This window comes from Moschus berezovskii, chromosome 6 (genome assembly GCF_049115385.1).
Source record: "Moschus berezovskii isolate FMDL1 chromosome 6, NW_MosBer_1.0, whole genome shotgun sequence".
Lineage (NCBI taxonomy): Eukaryota > Metazoa > Chordata > Mammalia > Artiodactyla > Moschidae > Moschus > Moschus berezovskii.
The window spans coordinates 60,842,798-60,860,970 of record NC_142465.1 but is presented as its reverse complement, the minus strand read 5'-3'; the positions used below and the strand labels follow the sequence as shown (position 1 = coordinate 60,860,970).

The 18,173-nt window shown below is 55.0% G+C and overlaps 3 protein-coding genes across 6 annotated transcripts; 1 reads left to right on the top strand and 2 right to left on the bottom strand.

Moving 5' to 3' along the window:
• Positions 1–974: 974 nt before the first annotated feature.
• On the top strand, positions 975–6,036 carry MARCHF9 (membrane associated ring-CH-type finger 9). The gene is made up of 4 exons (XM_055396178.2): positions 975–1,918; positions 2,955–3,110; positions 3,787–3,979; positions 4,239–6,036. The coding sequence occupies exons 1-4, from the start codon at positions 1,562–1,564 to the stop codon at positions 4,571–4,573; spliced, it is 1,041 nt and encodes a 346-aa protein (XP_055252153.1). The 5' UTR covers positions 975–1,561; the 3' UTR covers positions 4,574–6,036.
• A 1,388-nt stretch (positions 6,037–7,424) lies between these two features.
• Positions 7,425–13,422, bottom strand: CYP27B1 (cytochrome P450 family 27 subfamily B member 1). Of its 2 annotated transcripts, XM_055396642.2 has the most exons (9): positions 12,822–13,422; positions 12,035–12,225; positions 11,328–11,530; positions 11,046–11,246; positions 10,522–10,697; positions 10,143–10,315; positions 9,862–9,940; positions 9,392–9,589; positions 7,428–8,841 (listed from the first exon to the last, which is right to left on the bottom strand). In XM_055396642.2, exons 1-9 carry the CDS (start codon positions 13,011–13,013, stop codon positions 8,728–8,730), a joined length of 1,527 nt encoding a protein of 508 aa, XP_055252617.1. In that variant the 5' UTR covers positions 13,014–13,422; the 3' UTR covers positions 7,428–8,727. The 2 variants fall into 2 exon arrangements, 1 of the variants encoding a protein (XP_055252617.1); XR_008681950.2 differs by lacking the exon at positions 9,862–9,940 and having other exon boundaries at positions 7,425–8,841.
• Positions 13,423–13,647: 225 nt separating this feature from the next.
• METTL1 (methyltransferase 1, tRNA methylguanosine) lies at positions 13,648–18,162 on the bottom strand. 3 transcript variants are annotated; one of them, XM_055396645.2, is made up of 6 exons: positions 17,617–18,162; positions 16,324–16,646; positions 15,378–15,562; positions 15,172–15,285; positions 14,912–15,013; positions 13,648–14,743 (listed from the first exon to the last, which is right to left on the bottom strand). In XM_055396645.2, exons 1-6 carry the CDS (start codon positions 17,727–17,729, stop codon positions 14,588–14,590), a joined length of 993 nt encoding a protein of 330 aa, XP_055252620.1. In that variant the 5' UTR covers positions 17,730–18,162; the 3' UTR covers positions 13,648–14,587. The 3 variants fall into 3 exon arrangements, with proteins under 3 accessions (XP_055252620.1, XP_055252622.1, XP_055252623.1); XM_055396647.2 differs by having other exon boundaries at positions 16,483–16,646; XM_055396648.2 differs by having other exon boundaries at positions 15,378–15,538; positions 16,483–16,646.
• Positions 18,163–18,173: the final 11 nt, after the last annotated feature.

Below are 18,173 nucleotides of genomic sequence, written 5' to 3'. Positions count from 1 at the left end.
TTGTAAACCTCTGGAAGGCTAAGTGTCTCTGAGTGTATTAAATGTCTGTCCTACACCAGCAAGGTCCCACTTTAGCCTCACCCTCCACATAAGCTCACTGTTTTTAAAATAGAAGTCATCCTCCATCTTGGCTTGGGTTCCAGACCCTTTTTCTGATTCATTCATCCATTCATCCAAAATATTTGAATACTTTGTAAGAGCATTACTCTCCTTAATCACTTTCTATTGAGGATCCTTAGTTTGGCAGTCTGTCCCTGATTACATACCCTCCCTTTTCCTGTTAATTACTTTTTTTACTAATTAATTTTTTTTCCCAGTGTGTTTGACCCAATGAGCTTCCCTGGAATTCCTTTCCCCACAGCACTGATAAGGAGAGGAGAGGGAGGATGTAACTGTAAGGTAGAAATAAGGGATGAGAAGGTACAACTGGTTCTCAGGGTCAAGACCGCCACCCACCACCATACAACAAAGAGCTAAGCATGTGTGTGCGTGCGCGGGTGTGTGTGTTAGGTATGGTTCACTTCAGTGCAGTGGTGGTGGGTCAGGAGAATACCAGGAAAGGCACCCTTTTAACACTTCGCTCCTTTCCTCACTCACCTCCCTCACACATTACAATTACACACTTCTGTTTTTCATACAATCCAATTCCACCCCTTACACATTCATCTCTTTCCCACAGCCCCACACTGTGCACACTTTTCAGTCTTTTGTGTCAGTGTTTATTGCTTGAGCCCATGTCCTTTCCTCACTCACCTCGAACCCTTTCTTAGCTTTCTTTCTTTGCACACTCCCATTTTGCACAAGCCTCTCCCTGGTGCACCTGCGTCTGTGACCACTCACCTTCCATCCTCACCCGCTCCCCCCACCCCCATTCACACACACCTATTCTCTTACCCCTGTGCACACCCCCTTCCTTGGCCACTCCCCTCCCTCCACCCTCCCGCGGGTTCGCACACTCGCCCCCGCCCCTGGGGACACCTGCTCGTGCGGGGCAGGGAGGGGATGCGCAGCCGCGGCCCCTTCTCCTCCGCTCCCCGTCCCCGCCCCGCCCCTCCCTCCATCCCTCACCGGCTCCCCGGCTCCCGCCCCGCCCGCCCGCCGCTCCGGGGGGGTCTCCGCCGCCGCCGCCGCCGGAAGGAGCCGCCATTTGCCACCGCCGAGCGCACGGGCCGAGCCGGAGCCGGAGCCGGAGCGGGACTGGGGCCAGGAGGACGGCGATGGGGGGCGGCCCCGGCGCAGGAGGACCGGGGCTCGTAACCCCGGGGGCCCGGCCCGCTCCGGACCCGGACCCGCGGGGCGCGGCACCCTGAGCCCACCCCCACCCCGCCCCCTGCCCCGGCCATGGCTGCCCGCCCCGCCGCCCCCGGGCCGCCAGCCCTCTCGGCCCCGCAAACCCCGGAGTCCCGGCGGTGGCAGCAGTGAACGGCTCTCGCAGGCCCCGGAGACCCCAGCCGGGCTTGGCTCTCCAGCGCGCGCCCCCTTCCCGGCCTTGTCCTCTCCCTTCCCCCCGCCGCCCGAGAGCCCCCCTGCACGCCGCCCCCCGCCCCCCGGCGCCCGGACGATGCTCAAGTCTCGGCTCCGCATGTTCCTGAACGAGCTGAAGCTGCTGGTGCTGACGGGCGGGGGGCGGCCCCGGGCCGAGCCGCAGCCCCGGGGGGGCGGGGGAGGCGGCTGCGGCTGGGCGCCCTTCGCCGGCTGCTCGGCCCGGGACGGCGACGGAGACGAAGAGGAGTACTACGGGTCAGAGCCGAGAGCCCGGGGCCTGGCCGGCGACAAGGAGCCGCGGGCCGGACCCCCGCCGCCGCCCGCGCCGCCGCCGCCGCCCCCGGGCGCTCTGGACGCCCTGTCGCTCAGCAGCAGCCTGGACAGCGGGCTCCGAACCCCTCAGTGCCGAATCTGCTTCCAAGGCCCTGAGCAGGTCAGGCCTGGGCACCCGGCGGGCGGGGCGGGGTGGGGGCGCGCACCTGGGGCGCCCGCGGGGACCGGGACCATGGGGGCGGGGCCAGAGGAGGCTGGGCGGGACCCAGGGGCCTGGGGTGGAAATGGAGTGAGGTTGAGGGGCTTGGCTGGAGACTCCAGGAGCGCAGATTTGGGGTGGAGGCGGATCAGGGGTCTCCAGGAAGGGGTGGGGCTTTCTCCTGGGAGGGCACATATTCTTCTCTCGGCTTAACCGAGACAGCCTTTCTCTCCCACTTCTGTCACCCCAGGGTCTCTGTAGGCTGAAGGCTGGGAGGTGGGCAGACAGGAGAATGCTTCTGTTCCCACCTTGAAAGGAGGCGCCCAGCCGGTGCCCTCGCCTCCCTCAGTAGTTCTCTCCGTGGGGCACTTTTCTTCACTTCCCATTCCACAACTTTGCTTCTCATTCCAAAGAATATTCTTTGTTTAAATGTTACGGACAAAGTTGTCCCGGGATAGTACCAAGGGGTTGTTTCTTCCTGTCTTGAGAAATTACTTTGATTAAAGGGGAACAGCCTCCACTCCCACCCTTAGGATATCTTCCTTTCTGATTCTTGGAAACTGAGGACTGTAACCTATCCCAGCCTGCACCACATCCGTGAAACACTTTACAGTGATGGAATGGGTTAGGAAGACATGGCTCAGAAGCTTGCACTTCTATTTCTCCAGATCCTAAGGGGTGGCCTTCCATTTGGGAAGCCTTAAGGAGCGGCCTCCTCAAACTCTTCGAACAGAGAAGACCCAGTATTTACTAGCCAACTCCCCCCTCCCCATCCCTTCTCTTGTCTCTTCTGGGGTCCGGGAAGTTTACCTTCAACTCTGAATTTTTTCTTTTGGGCTTGTAGCCTTAGCGTCTTGCTTTGTTTTGGTTGAAAGGCCTTATTTTTTTTTTTTTTAAGGTAGGAGACACCTGGAGAAGAGGTTTCTCTCTCCTGGAGAGGAGAGGACTGGGGTCGGGTGGCGATAGCTGACAGGGACTCTCCTCACTCTTCCTCCAGGGGGAGCTCCTGAGCCCCTGCCGCTGCGACGGCTCAGTGCGCTGCACTCACCAGCCCTGCCTCATCCGCTGGATCAGCGAGAGGGGCTCCTGGAGCTGTGAGCTCTGCTACTTCAAGTACCAGGTCCTGGCAATCAGCACCAAGAATCCCTTACAGGTGAGGTATAAGGGGAGCACTCTGAGATTGGGGGAAAGGGCTTTCAGCAATTAGAATTAGGGACCCTCCAGGCAGCTTATTTCATCCATTACTCTTGCTTCAAAGTCACCCTCTTCTCCATTATCATAATCTCCTGTCTATAAATATCTCCCTTCCTTCATTTACTCACAAAGATATTTATTGGGCGCCACCTGTGTGCCAGGCCCGGGGACAACAACAGAGGAAAAGGCAGTAGCGCTGCTGTTACTACTGGAAGCATACATGTAGAGTGATCTGTGTCAAGTTCTTGGTGTGTATTGACTCTGTTAATCCTAATAGTTACGTACCACTAGTATCTACATTTTAAGTCAGTGAGGACATTGATGCACAAGTAGATTTTAAAACTTGCCCGAAGTTACTCAGCCAGAAAGTGAGTAAGGATTTGGAATTCAGATCCTAGATGATGTGATTTCAGAGCAATTGTCTGTCATGCCTTTCTAAAATAAGACAGGAAATGGTCTCAAACAATAGAAGAAGTGCCACATCCTAGACTTGATCAAGGCACAGAGAAGACAGATTATAGGTCCTACCTGAAGGGTTTCAGGAAGGCTCCTGGTGCATCCTCCTATTCAGGGAAACCCTAACCTGGACTTTCCATCTCTTTCTGTGACTTTTTGGAGCCTTTTCTCCCATACAGTGGCAGGCCATCTCCCTGACGGTCATCGAGAAGGTCCAGATTGCAGCCATAGTTCTGGGCTCACTCTTCCTCGTCGCCAGCATCTCCTGGCTCATCTGGTCCTCACTTAGCCCTTCAGCCAAGTGGCAACGGCAAGATCTGCTCTTTCAGATCTGCTATGGCATGTACGGCTTCATGGATGTCGTCTGCATAGGTGAGGGCACCTCTCTCTCACCTGCTCAGCATCTTCCTCCAACTGACACACTTCACTTTCCCTGCCCATTTCCTCAGTTTCATGGCCACGTTTTCTACCATTGAGAACCTTTAGGGCAAACCTGGTGTCCCTCCCTTCCCCGCTTCTCCGGGCCCTTTGCAACCCTATCTCCCCCCGCCCCCCGGAGAAATGTTGGCTTAAGTACCTCTGGTCTAGGTCTGGGCAGCATTGACTCTGAACTTCTTTTCCTCTTGCTCAGGCCTCATCGTCCATGAAGGCTCCTCCGTCTACCGTATCTTCAAGCGCTGGCAGGCAGTAAACCAGCAGTGGAAGGTCCTGAATTATGACAAGACCAAGGACATAGGAGGAGATGCAGGGGGAGGGACGGCAGGGAAGCCGGGCCCCAGGACCTCACGGACGGGCCCCCCTACTGGGGCCACCAGCCGTCCCCCAGCTGCCCAGCGCATGCGGACGCTCTTGCCTCAGCGCTGTGGCTACACAATCCTGCATCTCCTTGGACAGCTGCGGCCACCAGATGCCCGTTCCAGTTCCAATTCTGGCCGTGAGGTTGTCATGAGGGTTACCACGGTCTGAACTGAACTCCAGGAGTGGGGATGTTGAGTCAATGCATCGGCCAGAGATAAGCTGTCATGGCTGCTGGAGGTACCACCTGGACAAGGTGTTTGGGGCACACTGCCTCCACCAATGAGGATCTCTGTGGACAGCTTCAAGCTGGAGACATTGTCTGGCCTCTACTGCCCACTGGGTAGAGACACCTGGATACATTCCAGCCCCCACTGACAGCCCCTCACACTCATCCTGGGGCAGCCAGTGGGCAGGTGGGGAGAGCATCATTTCTTCCCTAGAGAACCGTCCTTACCTCAGCTCCTAGGGCCTCCAGCCCCCCAGCTCCACTATGGTGACTTGGTGAAGGGGGACCAATGCCAGAAGAAAGGGGCTGTAGACCCCCCCATTCCCCACCCCATGGCCACAGGGCAGCTGGCAATAAGACTAGTATACATTGACCTCCCGTTCCCTGCATGAGGGCGGGGGTACTTCCCCGTGCTCCATCCCCCCATTGCATGGGGGGAAGGGCATAAAGAATCATTTATATGCACATGGAGACTCCTTTCTCATCCGGGGGTTTTCTGGAGGGTTGGGAGATGTGGGGAAGTTTCTCTGCAGAGGTTGCAAATCCCAAATGCAGCAGTGATTTCTGAGTTGGAGGTGTAACTCCCACTTGGTGGTGAATAATTCACGTTGGCTGCTAGGTGGCAGTGCTCCGAAGCATCTCAGGGGTGGACCTGACACCTGGGTTATGTGTGATTTAGAAAAAAAATCTCCCCACCATGGTTTTCCTGTCTACCTCATAGGGCTGGATTGAGGATAAATGAGGGACAGATTGAATGCCATTGTAGGGAAAATCAGTGATGGCATAGAAAGATTTCTAGACTAGTTGATGGTGCATTTATTTCAAATAATAGCTGATATACAAATTCCAAAATGATTTTCAACTGGAGTTACACAGAGTTTTGAAAATTTGTGTTAAGTATCATAATAGATACAGAAAATTTGAGGGTAAATAGACATTGCAAATGGGAAGAATGGTGGTTATTTGCAAGAATGAGAGCTCCTCTAATCCCCTAAACATTGGGGACTGGAGCAGTCCTTGTTCAGGGAATCTTGCAGGTTCTGTCAATCCCTACTAGGTAATGTGCTCATCAGGAGAAGTGGTATGAAGTGAATTTGGACTCGTTTGGAGTGAGACAGACAGACTCTACCAGGGTTATGAGTCTCCAACCCCAGTTTAAGCTCCCTTGTTCAGGATCACAGGTCTGACCCTAGTGTGCCCCAGCTAGTTGATATTAACTGGAAGATCTTGTGCTTGGAGGCAGGCGTGTAGATGGCTGAGAAAAGGTTTGGGAAGGACTGATGAAGATGCCAGCATGACGCCTGGTCCCTTTCTCTTGCGGCCTTCGGGCTGTGTGTTATATGAAGGATGGTGTCTTTTACGTGAACTATTCATCAGCAATTAAAATAATTACTTCATAACATGGCTTAAGTCAGAGCCAGAGACCTCTCCTATTATTGGTCCTCCTCTCAGGGAAGGCTCTGCTTTGCCTTCTCCCTGGGGGTGTTTTGGGAATGCTTCTTTATTAATGGTCACATATCCTTGCCCAGGAAATGGTCCTCCCCAATCCCTCTCCAAAAGGGGGCTCAGCCGCTGTCCATGGTGCTGGCACCCAGACTCACTTGGGAGTATAGGAATCAAAGCTGTACTTGGGTGTGAGTAACCTGGAAGTGTTGAAGTGTATCACCTCCAACCTCAGAGGGGACTAAAGTGAGGAGAAAACTGAGGCTGAACCCTAGCCCCCCCGACACACTTTTCCAGTGGGAAATAGTTTACCCAGAGAGATAACCTTCCACATTCTCTACCTGGGGACACAGAAGGACCAGACTTTACTGATTTGCCTTTCATATGCCAGCTGGTGAGAACCAGAAGGGAGACAGCAAAACTAAGTGACTCTAGTTCTTATCCAAGTAGATAGGGTTTAGGTACCCCACAGGTGGGGTTTCCTGTGCCAAACCTGAGCTTTTCCCCTTGATGGCCCCACATAAAGGCTTAGATATAACCAAGAACATAGGCATTTAATGTACAAGCACACTGTCCATTTCCATGCTGGGTCCTAAAACAGAGCTAAGTGAGACAGCATTTTCCCCTCCCCTTCAGGGCCATTGGAAGTATAGGTATGGAGGTTGGGACTGGCAATCTATATTGTCCTCTCTCCTTTTTCCACCTTTAAAGGATTATTGTCCAGGAAAGGTTCATAAGATCTGCTTCACTTCTCAAGTGAGCAGGCCTACTTTCCCATGAGGAGTGTGAATGTGAAAAATCTTGACCACTGATTCCAGGGGAAAGGGTCTGAGAGGAAGTGGGGAGTTACTCTCCCTCTAAGCTCAGAATTGCCCAAAATCAGGTCACTTAGGTTCAAGTTGAGCTAGTGATAGTAGGGATAGAGACTGAGAATGCAGCTGAGAAGGACCTGAGAGGAGGAAAAGTAAAAGCACCAAACTGTGGTCTTTGCACAGGGTTGGGGATATACCCTACCCCTCTGTAGATCTTAACATAGATAGCCCCCAGAAGGCTAGTGGCTGATGGAGCTTCTGTGGAAGGGAGCCATGTCTAGGGCAGGGGCTGAGGTGGTGAGAGGAGGAGGAAGTGTGAAGTGAAATCTCTATCTCCATCTGCTAATTGGAATGGAGGGGAGCAGGAAGAAGGGGGACAAGTCCTGACATGGGAAGGGTAAGCTAGGCTACAAAAGGCGCTGCAGGGAAGGTGCTGAGAGATTTATTTGTATGGAAGATGAGTTAATCTATATACATCACGAGGAGAGAACTGAGTCCAGCCTCTGGGGGGCCAGAGAGTGCTGACTCAGGGGAACAGGGACTCTTGCTGCCCACTCCTCTTCTGCTTTGGTGCCCTAGGGCTTCTAGCCACCCCCACACTTGGCGTTCATCCTCTCTGACGTCACCTCTCTGTCTGTATCCTTATCTTTCTCTGAAGGAAATTACCTTGGAGCAACATCTCTGAAGAGGGCAGAGTGGCCATGCTAAGGTGTCCTTTTAGTCCTGGCAGTCCAGGTTCCAAAAGCCCTCTTCTACCAAACAGTCAACCGTCTCTGGCCATCTCTGCAAGTCCCTCCCCACTCCTTTTAACAGCCTAGCCCGTGAAGCTACTTTTCAACACCACCCTCCCTTAATCTCTCACAGGGAGCCAGACTTGGCTGTTCCCACCACAGATAGAAATGTGTCTGGGTTTGTGATGCAAACCTTTCTCCCAGGTGTCTAGACCTCCCATTGTTATGGGGGCGGGGACAGGTGGTCACTTCTGGGACCTGAGAAACTAAAATAGGAAATCTGGGTCAAGGACTTACCTCCAGGTCTTTGTAGGAAGTGAGGGAAATAAGTCAGTCAAAAGTCAAGGATGGAACATTCAAAACAATTTTTTAATTTAAAAACAGTATTTAAAAAACTTCAATATATAAAAGGAAGACTTAGGTCCAAAGACATCTCTGCCTTGGATCTAAGTGGTGGGGCAAGCAAACTTAATAGTGACCAGAGAGCCAAGGAGAGTTTTTTAAAAATCATAACCCAGATGAGGATAGACTCACCTTCCTAGGGGGAAGATGAGGAAGAAGCAGGGTAGACAGAGCCTGGTAAGCTGCTTGTCCCTTCTGCCACATCATCCAGATACAATCTGAGAGTCTACCTGGTATCACCCAGTCAGGGACAGGCCCTGGCAAGGTGTATGAAGACAGAAGGTCTCATCCTTCCTCTCAAAGAGCTCACAGGCAACAGAGGATCAACCAGGGGCAGACCAGGTACACACTTAGCTCAGGTCATGGTAAGTGCTTAGCCAGCAGCATCAGTAAACACTGTGAAGCCCCAAAAGGCCAGTGGTTGAATTCTTCCTCAGGCCACCCAGCATGATTAGTTAAAATTGAAGTTGGCCCTTGAAGGACGCATATGACTAGAAGGGCTAAGCAGGCTAATGGGTCATGGTTTTCTCAAGGCTTGCTGGGTCAGGCCAGGTGCATACTTCCTACCTCGATCAGGGCTGCTTCAAGCACTTTGCTATGGTCTCTCTAACCAGACAGACTGCAGAGAAATATACATCTCTTGGTCTCATGCTTAATAAACCCCTATGGTGAGAGAAACGGTGATGATGACAGCCTGTTTCCACCATACTATCTGTCCACAAACTGTAGGTTGATGCTTCTCTCAGGTACCAGGACAGTCCGGGTCATTGGTTTGACAGGGGCAGAACCTGGCTCAGGTTGCACCTCAAAGTGGATCAAGATCTGGAAAGGGAGGAAGAAGGCTATCACTATGGAGGGGTCCACAATGGTGAGCTTGATTGGTAATGGGCACTATTAGTGTTAGGATGGTCAGTGTTGGATGGCGCCTGTGGCTACTAGGGGATGTCTTAGTCAATGAGGGTAAGAGATTATGGTAGGGAAAAAGTCAAAAAACCCTCACTCACCCTCCGGGCCTATGATGGGACTGATATATTTCAGAGCATTAGGTCTCCCAAGTCTTATATATTTCCATATGCCTATCAGGAGGGCTTCCCAGGTGGCTCAGTGGTAAAGAATCCACTTGCCAAGTAGGAGATGTGGGTTCGATCCCTGGGTCAGGAAGATCCCCTGGAGAAGGAAATGGCAACCCACTCCAGGATTCTTGCCTGAGGAATCCCGTGGACAGAGGAACCTGGTGGGCTACAGTCTATGGAGTCGCAAAGAGTCAGAGAAGACTGAGTGACTGAACAAAACAAAGAATGACTATCAGAAGGCGAGATCATGGCTTTAGAGCCCTCTGCTCTGGGGAAGGTAAACGATCTAGATCACTCACCTGGGCCAAGGCCATTTGCAGCTCAAGCTCTGCCAGGCGTCTCCCCATGCAGCTGCGCTTGCCAAAGCCAAAGGGGAGAGATGCAAATGGGTGGGGAGCTGGACCTTCCCCTAGCCAGCGAGCTGGACGAAAAGAATTTGGTTCTGGGAACTGGGCAGGGTCCCTTGAAGTGGCATAGTGACACAGAGTGACCAGCGTCTGGTGAGGGAGGAAAATAAACCTGTCAATTTGGGCCCAAGAATGCCAGGAGGGAGGTAGAGAACAGGACCTATGGACTGGGAGGAAGGCAGGTTCTGGTTGACTGTGATTCGGAAGTTTTCTGGAGCTACTTTTCTCTACTGCCCCATTATATCCCAGAGAGGCACCCAGGCCAAGGAGAGGGTTTGAAGGGCTTATGGAGAGTATCTGAGAACAGGAACAGTCCCAAGATAGGGATGGCTTAGCAGGAGGGGCCCACAGGCTCTACTCACATTTTTTGGGATGATATATTCACCCACACAAATGTCTTTGTCTGGGACACGGGAATTTCCAGGTACCACAGGGTACAGTCTGGATGGCAGAACACGAAAGAGAGACAACAAGGTGAAGCAAGGGCTATAGACTTCCTCTCCTGCCACCCAAATTCCAAACCCATTCTTGGCCAGGGGTAGAGTACCATTTTCCTGCACCCTCTCTCCCAGCACCCACCCCCTGTATGCTTCCCCAGCCCTCCCCCAGCATTTTCTCTAGCTCTTCTCTCCTGCCCCCACACCTTAGCACTTCCTTGACCACGGCCTTCAGCAGGGGCAGCTGGGACAGAGAAGTGGCCGAGGGTTGGGTACTGGAGCCGGGGCCCAGGGCAGCTGTGATCTCAGCATGGAGTGCTGTCTGGATTTCGGGGTGCCGGGAGAGTTCATAAAGAGCCCAGGAGAGCGTGTTGGACACCTGCGGGGACAGGGGGAAGCGTTAGAGGTGTTGAGAGTGGGGACCCAGCATAGGGGGCAGGATATGAGGCAGTCTGGACCCAAGGAGGTGCTAAGCCAAGCTGGCCTAGAGGACCACAGTGGGTTTCCAGCGGCTGGGAAATGGCTCCGAGATGGAGGAGGTTAAGCTGTGGAAGTGGGGCTCCCAACACAGAGGGAGAACCTCACCGTGTCCACCCCAGCGAGAAGCAGCTCCGTAACATTCCCCAGGATGGACGCGGCAGGCAGCTCTTTCCGGAGCAAGAAGTAGGTCAGGTGTGCCCCAGGTCCCATGTCCTCCTCAGACTTCCCAAACTGGTTCCTCACGGCTACCTCAGCCTCTCGCTGCTCTACGTGCTGCTGGGCTGTGCGGACGGGGACAGGGTGTTCCTCACCACCTGGGAACAGCTTTATGTTCCCCATTCCCACTTCATTTCTGTGCCTTACTGTGCGTGTGCCTGCTATGTCGCTTCAGTTATGTCCCTGACTCTTTGCGACCCCATGGACTATATCCCGCCAGCTCCTCTGTCCACAGGGATTCTCCAGTCTAGAATTCTGGAGTGGGCTGCCATGCCCTCTTCCTGGGGATCTTCCCTACCTAGGAATTGAACCCGCATCTCTGATGTCTCCTGCCCTGGCAGACGGATTCTTTACCACTGGCGCCACCTGGAAAGCCCAGCCCACCTGGGAAGCCCAACCCGTCTGTGCCTTACCGAATGCAAACATCTGGTCCCAGTCTCGGCAGAGGCGGTCCCAGGGTCCGGGCACGACGCGGTGCAGCCAGTTGGGCATCGCCATGGTCAACAGCGTGGACACGAACACCGAGCCGACCGCGCGGATGAAGGTCTCTGTGTCTGGGGGCACCTCCGCCTCCAGGCAGCCGAGGCGGGAGCCCAGCAGCACCGCAGCGATGCCTGGCCGGGAGGGGGCGCTGTCAGGGCACCTCGAGACCCGGCCCAGGTGCCTCTTACGCGTCTTCCCATCCTGGGACTCACCTTCCAGTCCAAACTTGTAAAACTCTCCCGCCACGTCTCGAACCAGGGCAGGCGGCCCAGCGCCCAGTCCCCGCTGGCGCCGCAGTCGCCGCACAAGGTCACGGACCACGCCGTGTAGGGTCCCGGCATAGCGGGCGGCCGCTTGGGGCCGGAGGAGCAGCGGGGCCAGGAGGCTGCGAAGCCTCTGCCATTCTTCTCCTTCCCTGTGCGGAGGTGCGGAGAGGGGGCGCATTAGGGCAGACGGTGGTGTGGAGAGGCGACCCAACGGGGCTGGTGGCGCTGGAGATGGGGCGTGTCGGGCTGGGGTGGCCAGGAGAGGGATAGCGTCTTCTCCCTCGGGGGTACAGAAACCTGACCCTGCCGGCACCCGCTTTCCATCCCCACTCGTCTTTACTCATTTCCTGCCCTGGAGGGGCCTGGGTTACTGGGTAAGCTGAATCACATAATCTTCCTTTGCATCTAGATCCTGGTGCCTTAGTCCCCTCCGCGAGTCCCCAAGATTCTGGCTTCAAACGATAAAGAGGTGAACAAGCACGAGAGCCGGGCTCCACCTGAGCCTGAGCGAAACGGACTGGGGTGGGAACCTCGATTTGCCAGAAGGTTGGGGAGAACGACCAACTTCCTGCACCTCCCCAGACTGTCTCCAGACCGGGCCGCAAGGGAGGAAGGCAGCTGGACGTCGGGGGCTTTGGGGCAAGAGGACTCACGCGGTGAGCAGTCCGCAAGCCCGCTGGCGGCGGCGGCGGTGCTCCGCCCAGGGTGAGAAGCTGCAGCGTTCGGGCCGGGGTCCCTCCTGTCGTAGCAGCTGCTCGACGAGCGTGGGGGCCGCCAGGTACACGGTGCGCACCGTCCCGAAGCTGGCCAACCACACCGGCCCGAAGCGCGCGGCGCCCTGCACCTGGGAGAACGCGAGCAGCGGACCTGGAGACCTGGGCTGGGAGCTCCCGGCTTGGCCTGCGCCAACTCCAAGGGCGCTGTTTCGGGTTTGAAAGGGGGAGCTTCTGCTCCCAAGTGGTGTATGGCTCTGATGCTGCAAACCCCTCTCCTTTCCCTCACTCCCCACCCCTGGGAAGTCTGGGTGTGATGGGCAAAACGGAGGAGCTGGGCGCAGAGCAGACTTTCAGCACCTCTCTTTGGCCATCGGGGAGGAGAAATCCCTAAAGGCTCCTCCCGTGGACTGTCATCTTAGGACGAGCCCCCACTGAAGGTATAGGAGCGTACTAGCTTTAAGAGAGTCCCGCCTCCCGCGCACTTGTTCTGGATCTACGAGCCTCCAAACGCCTGCATCGCGAGAAGGCGCGTTTTGAGCGCACTCCTCCGCGGGGTATCCAAAGGACTCCGTGTCCCCTGAGCCACCGCCCCCAGTCCCAACTTCGTCTTTTCCGTAACGCATGGGCATCCGTTCCCACCAGCCCTCCTTGCTACGTTCTGCACTAGGGTTTGTGAAAGCCAACCTCCCCAGCTTTCAGTCGTGGGAACGGCGCCCCGTTCTACCTGCAGATCGTGTAGCCGTGACAGCCCTCCTTTGCAGAAAAGCTCCGCAAGGAAGCCGGGCGTGGAGGGGCCTGGGATGTCTGCCAAAACCCGGGGCGCTGAGTCGGAGTCTCTGGAACCCAGTGAGGCGCCCAGCTCAGGACAGCGGACGCGATGGAACACTCTGGATGCGAATTTGAAGGTCTGGGTCATGGTCTGGCTCCGTAACCCACCAAAGCGCGCTCCTCCAGAGCATCTTGCCCGGCCCCTATTTAACTCTTGGGCGCGGTAGTGGAGACGCCCCCTCTCCAAGCTCCTCAGCCAATCCCCTCTCCTGAGTGGTCAATGCCGGGGATTAGCACCCAGGGACAGTAGGCGGGGCCGGAGCGGGCAAGACTGCTCCCTTGGGTCTCATGTTACCATGACCCTCTTGGGAGGCGAGGCTTGCCTTAGTTTCTCCTGGGCTGGTGCCCTAGTCCATCAGCCTAAAGATCTCTTCTTCAGAAAGTCTATTTGGTGAGGTTTAGTTGACCAAGATACAGACTTTGGTATTCAGAGTCCCTGGTAATACAGTCCCTGGTATTCCCACCACTTCCCCAGGGAGCTCGGCCCGCCCCCCCCCCCCCCCCCCCCCGCTCCCCGGGGGCCCTCCTCAGGAATTCCCCGACCTCCAGCTCCTCCAGGAGGAAGAGCGGGAAGAGGCACAACTGGAGTGCTCCTCAGATTCTTGCCTCGTTGGGCTGCACCTTTTCTGTACTGGGCAGATTTCTTCTGCACTGCCACATGGCTCCCCCTGCCCCATCCCTGCCTCCCCCCGAACTGGACAGAGGGCAGGTGGGTTCATGGGTTAAAATGGTTTCAGGAGCCTTCATTTTTTATTCCTTGAGGAGAGGGGGTTGGTCTTTGGGGTCAACAAGCTGTGTCCTACCAGCCATGGGAATATGAGACTTGAGGAGCAGAATGAAGAAACTTATTGCAAACTAGAAAAGTTGAGAGATTTTTCTGGACAGAGCAAGGGTTACGCTAGAGTTCTGACTCTCCAGCTGACTCAGTCTCCTGTGTGTATGTGGGGGGTTTCTAGTCAGCAGCCCCTTTCCACTTTTAGCCTCAGAATCCTCCCCAGTTCAGCTCTCTGCTCCTTACTCCCGCCCCCCACAAGCAGGTTCAGTGCTAGTCTGCCAGCTCTGAAATCAAAACAAAGGTCAACATGAGAAGGGAGGGGGTCTCCACCACCACGCCCTCCCAGGATCTCTAGAGACAGCAAGAACAGAGGGAACACGAATTCCCCAGGTCAAGTCTTAGACAGGGAAAGGGTGGGAGTGATACTCTAGCCTTTCCTCAAAAACAGTGGCATGGGCATGCGCACACATATACACATTGCCCTCAGAACTGCAACGCAAACATGGGCGGGCAGCTGATTTGCGTCTAGCAGGCAGTTTAGATGGACAGTGGAGAACTGCATTCCTCACTCCAGCTGAGAAGGAGAGCTCCTAGGAGAAGGAAGTGCTAAGGAAGAGCAAGTCCCCACTCCTTTCCAAGGATCCCTTCTGGTCCAAGGTCTTTTGACCTTCCCAGTCAGCTGCTTTGGGTTTCTGCTGCCACTGGAAAGGCAAGAGGGTGAGAGGAGTCTGGGGCAGTCCTGAACTCCAGGGTCCTGCCCTGGGCAGCTCTTCAACTTGAGAGACTGCTGCCTGCTCTCTCTGTAGCAGGCTCAGTTGGGAAGGTCCAGGGGCCTGATCTCCTTTCCAGTCCCACAAATACAGGGTTCCACTAAGGCAAAGGCAAAGTCAGTGACCAGGATGGGTAGGAGTGGGAGTCACTGCCTGGAGGGTGGGATCCTGTATTCTTCGGAAGATGGCTGGGAAGTTCTTTCCTCCATTGCGTAGAACTTTCTTTCCCTCCTCGGTTGAGGTGCCCAGATGTCCCACAATGGGGTCTTCACTCTGGGAGAAGGAATGGTCCAGTAAGTCCTTGCCCATCTTGCTGATTGCCCTGGTCCCTAGACATTCGTCCCATCCTCTGGGTATTAAGCTAGATTCAAAGAAGACAGAACCACTCTGGCAAGGATCTTTCCATAACTCTCCACAGTTTCTCTTAGGCTCCCTACTTACCAGCTCCTCCAGAGGCACACGCTCAAACAAAGGGTGCCCTTCAAAGTGGGTGCACATCCACTCATGCAGCTCCAGCACGTCGGTTATGGTGTACACCAGCCCCTGCGCAGGCAAAGTCACTCTGGAGGGGGCGCTGCGAGCGGTCGAGCAGCAGGGTGATGGGGATGGTGGTGAGTCCCCAACGAACTCCCACTGAATTCTCGGTTGGAAGGCCCCTCATTAGACCCCTCACCCCGTCCTCCCTCCTGCTCTCGACTCACCCCAACTCTCAGCACGTAGGCATATTCTGCCAGCAATGTGGGACTGATGATTCGCCACTTGTGCTTCGTCCGCTTGAAATGTGGGTCAGGGAAGAGGAAGAACATCTTTGTCAGCTGAGAGACAGACAAGCACCGACAGGGTGGTGAGAGCCTGGCCTCCATACCCCACCTGCTTACCAGCCTAAGCCCCTGGGGCCCGGCCCCACCTGGCCTTTGTGGAAGAAGTTCGGAAGGTGCTTCATGGCATTGCTGCGGAGACAGGCGATGTTCTGGAAACCACCTCCAGGAGCGGCTCGCAGGGCCCGGATCCGGTCTTGTACATAGTCTGAGACTTTCACCCGGATCTCCAGACCCAGCATCAGCGTGTCTGGGAACAGCGGTGACAGTTCCACTGGACACAGAAACAGAATCAACCTCATCCTTACAGGATGTACAGAGGGGTCAACACGGGAAAGGAAGCCTCAACCAGCAATTTCCCAAATCAGGAGCGGAAAGTGTGGCCAGAGATCTACCTGTATGGATAGCTCTGTGCTGGAGAGGCTGAGGGACACCCCAAAATTGTCACCAGAACTGGAAGTGGGAAGGCCTGGCAATACATGTGTCTTTGCACATGCTTTAAAGTCTTCACAGTGTTTCCACACATCGTCTCACTTAATTCTCATGACATTATGTGGTAAACTGCAAAGATGATAAAACTGAGTGTGGAAAATGGCTGAAGCCACAGAGCTAAGAAGAGGCAGAACTGGAACTTGGAACCATGGTTTCCTGCCACCAGTACCATGCTCTTCCTCTCTGTCATGCTGCTGTTTCCATGGAAGAGCTCTACATAGAGAAGCGGGTCTAGCATGCATAGCTGGGACAACACAGACGATATAAGAGAAATCTTAAAATAGGATCTTGGAGAAGGAATGAGTTCTGGTGAGGAAGGGGGAAGGGAGAGGGGTGTGGAATCCCCGAGAAAGACAGTTCAGGATCATTGGCCACAGTGACTAATCTCTGACGCTTGTGCTGACCAGCTCACTGACCCGGCACCTGGCAGGTGAAACGGCTCATGTAGGGACCAGAGCCAGAAGCGGGGCCAGACCAAGACAACTCAAGTTCTAAGAGACTTTGAGGCAGCCCCCTCCCTTCTCCCGGGCGAAGGCCACAGACCCAGAGTAGAGGGAAGGTGAAGGTTCTTCACAGCGATGTCACAGCAAGCAGTGTCTGGTCCGAGGGGGAAAGGCCAACTATGGCCCTCAGCAAACCTGCTGAGGTGGCAGAACCTAGGCACTGCCTCTCCTTGCCCCAGAGAGAGGGCCAGAGTGTTACCTAACAGGCCGCCATAGCCACAGCCTATGTCTGCAAACTCCACTTGAGCCTGAGCTCTCTTTTCTTTCTTATCCTTTGGGTCATCATGGCTCTGATTTTGAGGCAGTGGAGCGAAGAACTCTGGGTATAGCTCAGACCAGTCCATGTCCTCTGGTTTCACAGGGCTATTGGAGAGAAGACATGAGAAATGTGGTTATGCCACTGTGGAAGTGGTACTATGAGTGTGGGTGGGTGGGTGAGGGTGGAAGATGCATGAGAGGAGGGTTTCTCAAAAATTCTGTAAGAGTGGGCCCTTTGGCCTCTAGGGAGCACAATGGAAACCACCCTTAACCCCCAGTATGAATCATCGGCCTATCATGGGGCCCATGACCGTTATCCGCCTATCTCCCTTTCCAGGGTTGATGTGACTGACTGAGCATCTCTCCTTTCTGGGGTTCAAGTTCCCCTCTCCCAGAAATTGGCTGCCTAAGGCACTGGGACTTGTCTTTGCTGAAGTCCTCTGCGGGAAGAGGATGGAGTAAGCGTAGGTGGGGTTGTGTGGAAGTTCCTCTTTTTTTTCTTTTTAACTGATTTTATTGGAGTATACTTGATTTACAATGTTGTGTTTATGCTACAGAGCAAAGTGACTCAGTTACACATATACATATAACTGGTCTTTTTAAGAATCTTTTCCCATATAGGTCATGACAGACGACTGAGTAGAGTTCCCTGTGCTATACAGGAGGTCCTTCTTAGTTATCTACTTTAGTAGTGTGTACATGTGGATCCCAGGCTCCCCAATTTATCCCTTCTTCCAAGTTTGCCTTTTGTTAAATGTCACAGATGAAACTGAAAGATGGAAACGGCATTCTTCCGCCATCACTCTAGTTACAGTAACAATTTCTTTCTCTTCCCAGTCTAGCAATCCTACCCAGACGTCGGCCAGAACACCACGCCCCCTCCAACCCGCAAACTCCGCCCTCTGCCGAATCTTACCCCCTCCCACCCCACCACACACAAAACCAACGTCACCCAGCGATCCTCCCAAGAGTGCCCTAAACCCTCCCAACCGTTCCATCACGATCGCTTTTCCGGGCTAATCCGAGAATTCTGCCCTCCTCTCGCTCCCCTGCTCGCCCTGCCTCGCTCACTCACTAGCGCAGCGTATGATCCGCCATGGGGTTGGAGTGAGCCCGCTGCCGATAGTAGCGCTTCTGAGGCTGTGGGGCCTCGGCTCCTGCCGCGTCCGCAGTCTCGGTTCCCGCCATGATCTCCAGCGCTAGTTTCTCTGCGGAACCCACGTGGAGAACTAGGCTCTGGGCGCACGGGAATGACGCAGCCAGACACGTTTGCTCAGAGCCCTCCCCTTAAAGCCCCAGGCGTGAATCCGGCCGGGCTGGACAGGGAGGACCGCCGGGGGCCGCGCGGGAGGGTGTCCCCGCGCCACTGCTCTTTAACTGGGCTGGCGAGGCCAGACTCGCACCCAGCCTCTGTCGTTAGCCTGCTTCTGTTTGGTCTGGGTTACTATCCCTGATGCAGGCCCCTGTGCACCCCGCAGGTGAGGGGGTCCAGGGACCCCGCTTTCCTACGTTGAGTTAACCCTCGTTCCTCCCCCCTCTCCCGGTCTCCGAACAGCGCACTGGGTCTGGCCGCCGTCGCCCGGAGCCCCGTCGGGTGTGCGCTGCGGGCCGCAGCAGGGAGGCAGCTCCTCA